This window comes from Vanacampus margaritifer, chromosome 1, assembly GCF_051991255.1.
Source record: "Vanacampus margaritifer isolate UIUO_Vmar chromosome 1, RoL_Vmar_1.0, whole genome shotgun sequence".
Taxonomy (NCBI): Eukaryota; Metazoa; Chordata; class Actinopteri; order Syngnathiformes; family Syngnathidae; genus Vanacampus; species Vanacampus margaritifer.
Window position 1 is genome coordinate 6,418,139 of NC_135432.1, and position 9,074 is coordinate 6,427,212.

At 35.3% G+C, this 9,074-nt stretch overlaps 1 protein-coding gene across 1 annotated transcript; it reads left to right on the plus strand.

Moving 5' to 3' along the window:
* The first annotated feature begins 2,630 nt into the window (after window positions 1-2,630).
* On the plus strand, window positions 2,631-8,349 carry rab5if (RAB5 interacting factor). The gene is made up of 4 exons (XM_077568553.1): window positions 2,631-3,693; window positions 5,207-5,310; window positions 5,399-5,528; window positions 7,086-8,349. The coding sequence occupies exons 1-4, from the start codon at window positions 3,586-3,588 to the stop codon at window positions 7,125-7,127; spliced, it is 384 nt and encodes a 127-aa protein (XP_077424679.1). The 5' UTR covers window positions 2,631-3,585; the 3' UTR covers window positions 7,128-8,349.
* Window positions 8,350-9,074: the final 725 nt, after the last annotated feature.

The following is a 9,074-nucleotide window of genomic DNA, read 5'->3' on the forward strand; positions in this document are numbered from 1 at the left end:
ACCATCACTTTATACTCTATGCATTCCGGGGTATTTATCGTCTGATTCCACATTACTTACAGTATTGGCACAATTTAACGTTCAATATCAACTTTTCTCCATTCATTTTTAATGGGACTGACACTGAACTTTTCCCTTTTCACGCCCATGTCCATACATACAACTGATCAATCATCATTGCCAGGTCTCTGATACTGATCAGTGGCACACTTGGTAAAATGCATTGTCCAGTAACCAGGAGGTTGCGGGTTAAAATCCCCCCTCCGACTGTTCATTGAAAATGTGTCCATGGCAATTATGCTAAGTGATTACATGATAGTTCCAGTTTCCCATCTAAATGAATGGAGGGTACTGCATACCTAGTTGGCGCTATTGAGTGATTTTTTTTGTTTATTATTATTTTGTGTGCATTTTTCCATTGGATATCATTAGTTCCACTTTTCGATCAAAATGAATTTTAGATAAAAGTTTTCCATATAAATTTCAGCTTCCTTCAAAAATTCACGCCTCCCGGGTTCAAGTGTTCTTTTTATTCATTTATCTTTCAACTACAATTAATATTTTGTAATTTTCATGTAATTTATCTTTCAATTTACTTCATAAGAATTCAGCTATTAGCATTCAGCAGAAATTGCACTTAGTTTAGTTTATTTTTCATTTTTTACACTGCTTGTCTCGTACTTTAGTACTTTTGTTTCATTGCTCTTGCTCTCTCCAGCTTTACAATAGTTTTGGAATTTTCGTTTTAGCTAGTTTTTATTTTAAGTTTATTTTGATTAGTTTTCATAGCTGGATTGTTAGTTTTTATTAGATTTAGTATTTATTTTCAATTTTATTTTATTTTTTTAAAAATGTGTGTACTTCTTGTGTGCAAGATTAAACAAAATATTTTTAAAATGTATTTTCAAGAAGCACTCTTTTCAGACCGATACCAGTAGGAATACTCAACTCTTGTCCCTTTGTCAGGTTGCACACTTCTAAAGTGGATTTCTGGTTTGAATTCCTTTCAAAAATGAGTTAAACCCAATTGTACGGTTTACTTTTTTTTTTTTTTTTTTCGTTTATGAACAACAAAAGCAGAGCACTTGTTACCTAGCGTCACATTTCCGATGAGTTAAAGCCGTCCGAGCCATAATAAACAGGCAAGCTAGGAGTGATGTCATCTGGTCTGGTGGCAACTTTTTTTTTTTATTGATGTCCCTTCTAGGTGACACACAATAAAAGGACCACAAAAAGTTGTAATAAGAATAAAGTAATATTTTTAAAGAAAAAACAAAACTAGTATAAAAATAAACATGTATTATGACACGATAAAAAGATGTGATCTTATGACAATAAAGTAGTATTTTTCCAAGATAAAGTCATAATAAAATGATACATAAGTCAACATATAACAAAGAACGGAAGTCATATTTCGACAACTGAATTCCCAATTACACCTTTATTCCCCTAAAATGATGCTGTTTATTCTCTCTCTCTCTCTCTCTCTCTCTCTCTCTCTCTCTCTCTCTCTCTCTCTCTTTCTCTCTCTCTCTCATATTACTCCAAAAAAGAATTTTTTTTCTCCCCTGCAAATGATTTTGTGGCACTTTGAGAACCACTGGCCTAGAAAACCAAATACACCAATGTGTGAAAATACTGTAGTGACGAAAAAAACACAAGCACTTTGACAAGGATGCAAATTGGGAACATGTTTTGGGTGTTTGTCAGGGGCGGTATGATATTTGCATGGAGCAATCTGGAACAATTCCTGCAAGAGCACTAAATGAGCCTGCCAGAATGTTTAACATTGAGGTATCACATTTGCTTAGTTAGTTAACCTTCTTACAAATATTATGGAAGTTGGGCACTTGTTACTCAGTTTTTGCTTAGCTGTTAATGTAGTCTGGCACGTGTGCACCTAAATTCATCTTACATTGGTGTAGAAACTTGTGTCTTGTTTGGCGGAAAGTTACCAAGACAGTCTTCAACTCACTGCTTATCCAAATAGCCCGTTTGCCAATTCACTCGACAAACACAGGCTAATGAAATTCTAATATTTGCTTATTTTCATTTTCCAACTGATGGGATGATATACCGGCACATCATTAAGCATCACACATGCTCACTTAAAAATAAAGAGATGTTTGTATTGTAGTACAATTTGTGAAATACCAGCTACTTACGGCATATTTCATCACATCACACAAAATAGTGATGGGCATTACCAGACAATTTGGATTCAATATTTAATTTTATTTTAACCCAATGAAACATGTCAATAATTGGCCATTTAACAATTTGAATGTGTTTTGTTCATAACATTTGAGTGATTAGAAATTGCATTACAGGATATGTAAAAAAAAGAAAAGAGTAAACCTCCAAAGGCACACTTGAACTTTACTTGAATTTCAAACAAGGTGCCATTACAGTCAAAATAATAAAATGAGTAAAGTGTAAAAAAAAAAAACAGCATAAAAAAGGTACAAGGGTAATAATAATAATACAGTAAATAGTATTCAAAAAGTAGCATCAAGGTAGGGTGTCAAACTTGGGTTAGAGTTTGAAACAGGTTGGGGTTTGAAATTAGGGTTTAAACTTGGATTCACGTTTCAAATTGGGGTTTTAAAAAGGTTAGTGAAATCAGGGTTTCAAATTAGGGTTTATAGTTGGAATAGGGTTTCAAATTGGGGTTTTAAACTTGGATTGGTGTTTTAAAATATGGTTTTAAACTAGAGTTAGGGTTTCATGGTATGGTTTTAAAATAGGGTTAGGGTTTCTAATTGAGGGTTTTACACTCGAGATAGAATTCCAGATCTGGGTTTTAAATCTGAGTTCATGTTTCAAACTAGGGTTCGGATTTCAAATTAGGTTTTTAAACTAGGGTTAGGCTTTCAAAGTATGGTTGTAAACTATGGTTTTGGTTTCAATTTAGGATTATAAACTACAATATATTGTGAAAAATGTAACTATATCACATTGTACAGTTTGTTGTATTTGTTTTACTGTCTCCGGTTGACGTTGCAAATGATTATCTGTTCTCAATTGCCTCAACTGGATAAATAAAGCTTAAATAAATACACAATTAAATAATCTACTCATCATAGTTGCGCCTGGTTACCTTTCTCCACTAACGGTTTTGGTCATGCGCTAAAATGACATTTTACCCCACCTGAGTAGGTTGGTGTTTCTCTATAAAAGAAGCATTTCGGTAAATAGAAGGCGTTCATTCATTTACTTATTGGAAAATATGACAAAACTGTAATCGAGCGCGTTCGTGGGACTGGCACACGTTTACATGTAATGACCACTTGGTGTCGCTGTGGAATTTCTTGACCTTTCTGGCAACAGAAACGCAGGGACGTCGCACTTACTGATTGGCTAACTCTGGTCGGGTCAAAATACATTGCGCATGCGTAGTCGCCCTTTTGAGGCTAGCATCTGAGATCTGTCAGATCAGCGACTTGTACTAAGTGTTAATACCTTGCTATAAGGCACAACGCGGATTCTATTTATTAGGCGCCCGATACTTCCCATTTACTTTTACGTGCCTTTAGTTTGTCATTTTGTTTTTTCGACGCGCGTGGCGGAAAGAAGCAGGAAAGAATGACGAGCAGCTTAAAGCGGAAAGAAGAAAGTCATCTGCTGAATGGGGGTGTCAAACAGTCCACATGGAGCAAAGCCTTCAACGGTAATGCAGTTTGGGACGAGAAGGTCAGTCGGCAGCGCTTTTCAAATATGACCCGGTGTGTTGTCGGGTTTTGTTTTGCTCAAAACACCTGCTTTGTTGTGCGTTGCAGCAGAGGCGGACAACATGATCTTGCGGCTATGTTAAAAATAATAATAATGTACTTACATTGGCCAGCCTAAATGAGCAGTTTTGAATTTGATGAATGCAGACATAGATTTGCATTAACTAAAGAAAGTTTCCAGTTAGTAGTTCGCAACTCTAACCTAAAACGAAACCAAGTTGGAGCGTTCAAATCTTTTAATGAAATGACAGAAGTGACGACATGCATAATGAAGTAGCAATCTAATGTGCAGCAAAAAACAAATAAGTAAACAGGAAAGCTACTGTAAATACTGCGTTAATGCAATGTAACTCAATTCATTGTTACTAATAGAGCACTTTAAAAAGCAATAAAAAAAAAAAGTTTAAAAAAAAATGGACTGACGGGGATCTAGACTTGGGACCTCCAGCCATGATCAGCTGGTCAACAGGAGTGTCTGGATAAAACAGCTCAGCGAGGTAAGGTGGGACAAGACTTATCTGATATTTGAAAATGCACAGATGAATATTAAAATCAGCAATCACATCAGCCAGGTGGGTTCATACAGGTATCTGGGGGTCCACATTGACAACACACTCAGCTGGAGGCTACACGTTGGAAGTCTCTGCTCCAAACTCCAACAGCGTCTCTATTTCCTACACAGACTGAGGGTCTATGGAGTGGAGCAGAGGATCATGCTGTTGTTCTACCGGGCTGCATTGGAAAGTATCATCAGATACGGCACTGCGGCCTGGTACGGCAACCTGACTGTGCAGTCAAGGTCACAGATTGCCGGTCTGGTGCGGACTGCCATGAAGATCATGGGGGTCAGGAATCATCCTTCCCTACAGATGCTTTATGAGCGGTCCGTCACCGGACTGGCACAGAAAATTGTTAATGACCCGACTCACATTCTGCATCATGAGTTCCAGCTACTGCCTTCCGGCAGGAGATTCAGGGCCCCCAGAACCAGGCTGAACCGCTACAAGAACTCATTCCTGCCGACATCCATCAAACTGCTTAACAACCGACATTAACTGCTGCACTTTTTATTTAATTTTAATTTGATCTCTTTCTATTCTGTTGTTTTCTCTTTATTGTAAACTGCAGCTGGACGTAGTCCAGGAAAAAGTTCCCCACGGAGAAAATAAAAGTATATCGTATCGTATCGTAAAATGAACTCTCAAAGGCGAATGCAGGTGGTATGAGCTCCCTCTTACGTGTTCCAGTTAAGTGGCAAGCTGCAGGATTTCAAACCAATGGAAATAAATTTATTTGATACAGAAGTTAATTTGCGAACCACTACAACTCCAAGGGAAAAAAATAATAATTTAACTGGTCCAGTGAGAATTAAAAAAAACTTGGGCATTGTGGGGATTTAACTGAAAATGCACCATTACACTTAAGTCTTCTTTTTTGTGTGTGTGTGTGTGTGTGTGTGTGTGATATTGTTGCAGGATGAGTTTTTAGATGTGATTTACTGGCTCCGGCAAATAATTGCAGTGATCCTCGGTGTCATCTGGGGGGTGGCCCCGCTGAAAGGATTTCTGGGAATAGCCATGTAAGCGTTTTTCAACCTGGCTCTTCTTTCACATTTCATCAGTTGAACTCAGCAGGCTAATCTTCGCACCATGTTTTTGCCTCATCAGTTTCTGCATCATCAACGCTGGCGTCCTCTACGTGTACTTCAGCAGCTTTCAGCAGGTTGACGAGGAAGAGTACGGTGGCACGTGGGAGCTCACCAAAGAAGGCTTCATGACATCTTTTGCGCTGTTTCTGGTGGGAGAATATTTCATGATGCGCAAAAAAAAAAAAAAATCTTAACAGGTTTCTGTTGAGTTTTTGGACATCATTTAGTTTGAATTGTTTTTTAGAGAAGGTTCGTTAGTTTTTATTTTTTCAAAAATTCTTTGTTTTAGTATTAGTTTTAACATGAATGCTTTGTTTTACTTAGTAGTTTTAGTATTCTTATTTTTATATGAACGCTTCATTTTAGTTTTTTTTGTAGTTTTAGTATTCGTTTTATTTATTAAATTCTGTGTTTACTACATAGTATTTGTCGAGTGCAAGATAAAAATAAATAATTTTAGTTTTATAAATTTAGAATACGGCTGTATAATTAATCAAAATTAAATTTCAATGATTACACTCCACAATTACAAAATCAGCATAATAGTAAGATTATTAATACTATTTTTGAATTGTTTAAATTTATAGATTTGCACCTTTTTTTTAAAATGTTAAAATAACAAATTTAATGCATTTTGTTCAATCCAAAAGGAACTTGCATAATTATTGTTTCAAAGAAATGTATTTGTCTCAATAAATTTTACATTTAAACATTTTCTTGTTTTGTACCAAAAAATAAATGATTGTCCTAATTGTGATTTAAAGTATTACCAAAATAATCGTGATTAACTCATTCACTACCATTGACGGCTATAGACGTCAAAAATTCATTTGAACTATTTCGATTAGTTTAACATTTTTCCCACTTTTGTTAACAAGAGTATGAAAACCTAGATTTTTTTAAAATTGTATTAGAACAGATATAAAATTTGTGATTAATCGTGAGTTAACTAGTGAAGTCATGCGATTAATTACAATTAAAAATTGTAATCGCCCGACGCTCCTAATTTTTAATAATCTTCTCTTTAAAAAAAAAAAAAAAAGATTTTTTTTTAAATTAAACAAAAAATGTTTGTTTTAAAAAGAAAAGGTTATTAAAAATGTGGGGCATCAGGCGATTACAATTTGTAATCGTAGTTAATCGCATGACTTCACTTGTTAACTCACGATTAATCACTAATTTTACATGTGTTCTAAATGTATAAAAAAAAATCTAGGTTTTCATACTCTTGTTAACAAAAATGGGGAAAAAATTTAATTAATAAAAATAGTTAAAATGATTTTTTTTAAGCCTATAGCTGTCAATGGCAGTGAATGAGTTAATATTTTCTTCATAATCGAGCAGCCTTAGCTTAGAACGTAATTTGTTAGGTTTCTATTTTATTTAGTTAACAAAATTATTATTTTTATTTTTCTATGTGTTATTTTATTATAACCTTGATTTGAACTTGGTTGTATTATAATCAGCATTATTTATTAAGTGAAATATATATATATATATATATATATATATATATATATATATATATATATATTAGATCAGATGGAGTTTAGGTGGTTGCATTCCTACTGAATATAGCTTACATGAAGTATATTGCATAACAATATCCCTTAATTATAGAGAGGTGGCAGTTCTGCTTGTGTGTTTGCGTCAACATTATTGGACTCAACTCAATTATTAATGCCCCCCATTGTTTGTCCCCGCAGGTGGTGTGGATCATCTTTTACACAGCCCTACACTTTGACTGAAAGGCTTCCACTCAATACTTTCTACGAACATTTATGTCAAGAAGCAAGAACTCTATGGCTTAAAAGGTGCCGACGTGCCCACAAACAGTATGACTCCTCTGCGCGCACCGCATAGTGGAAATGGACATGATTAAATCCGTTTCTGTTGTTGTCGGGCAGTTTTTTTTTTTTACGGGTGACAAATTTTTTCCACTTGTCATTCTTCCTCCCTCGTTTCATGGTCGCCGTGTCGTACAAAACACTAAAAAAAAAAAGAAGCAAAAGTACAGTAGCTCTGGTTCTGTTTCAAATGAATCAAAGCCTTGATCGGAAATGGAAAATGGATGCTATCTTTTCTGCCTGACTTGTTTTGTGCTGGAGAACAAGCATATTTCTGTTTATATATTCAGTTGGTTGTAGCGCTACTACACCTGAGCTGCTTCCTCAAGTTTCAAGATGCAGACATTGCAGCTCATTTTTTACCTGACAGTCACTTGGGGAGTGTTTGACACCATTCTTTTAGGATAAATCACACCAGTCGGATGAATTGAGATCGATACTGTTTATTATTGTCATATGAAATATGTCAGAAAAAAAGCGACAGGATTGTGTCACTAAAGCTGTTTTGAATTCAGATTGCTCAAGCAGGGCCTTTGTCTCCTTGGCCAGGAACTGTTGGATGCTCAGGGCATGTTGTCTCCTTAGGCACTGAATGAAGGACCTTTGGTGACACCATTCCTGGAACGATACAGCCCCACATCATATTATGCCTTTGCAATTTGATTGCTACGTTGTATCTTTTTATCAATTGTCTTGTTTATTGGAATTGAGCAAAATTCTCCGTTTTTAATCATCTGCTCCAAGTGTGTGCATTTTAATATTGCTGCAAGTCATTCAAACCCAAGCTCAACTCGGCCTGTATCAATGACTAGTAAAGAAGGTAGAACTAATTTAATGTAGCTTCCAGATCAGAGTCTTACCTCTTGTTTTTAAATTAATTTAAAGTTTTCTTTTTAATGAACGAGTCGTCAAATCCAAACGTATGAACTTTTAAGATGTTTTTTCGCAGGATGTTAACATTGCTCAGTATTTTATAGGCGAGAACTTTTGTTCTGCAAAGTTATCATGATGAAATGAAATGTTAGCCTCAATATGCAGATTGTGCTTGAAACAATCGTGTTTTCTGATCAAATCTTTTGGGAATCATTAAACGTGGGCTTCATTTGGCCTCCATTTTCAATGAGATTTGTTGTGTTTTATTTGGACCCTTTATTGAAAGTAAATGATTAGAAATAAAAAGGCATCCACTAGTACCCTTTTTTTAAGGAGATAAAAACGGAAAGGTCACAATATTACATTTATCAGCAAATTGTCACTTTTAAAAAAGAAAATTTATATTGTAAGCATTTTTTTGTTACCAATCCATTTTAAAAACAAATGTGATACTTATTTGAAGAAACGGCTTTAACTGGCCCCTGATTTCAAAAGTCGTTTGTCAATTTGTTGTGTAAATATGAGACGATCATACATTTATTTGGGTTGTACAGTGCAGCCATAATTAACTTCATGCCCATCGAGTTCAGCAAGATGCCCTTTCAACATGACCTTTTAACATGCCATCAAATATACAACTGGCAATGGACATGCCCTGAGAAATTGTGGTCACTGGGGGGATGCCACCCTCTGTATGCCTCTGGTAAAAACAAACCCTACTTTGAAACCACAATCCTAGTTTATAACCCTAATTTCAAACACTAACTCTTATCTTATTATACCTTTATTTGACCAGATAAAAACCCACATCTTAAACTTTAATTAATTTGAAACCCTAATGCGACTTTAAAACCCAACTTTGAAACCCTAGCCATAGTTTACAGCCCATTTGAAACCCTAACACTAGTTTAAAACCCTGCTTTGAAACCCTAATCCTAGTTTAAAACCCTACTTTAAAACCCTAACTTGAGTTTA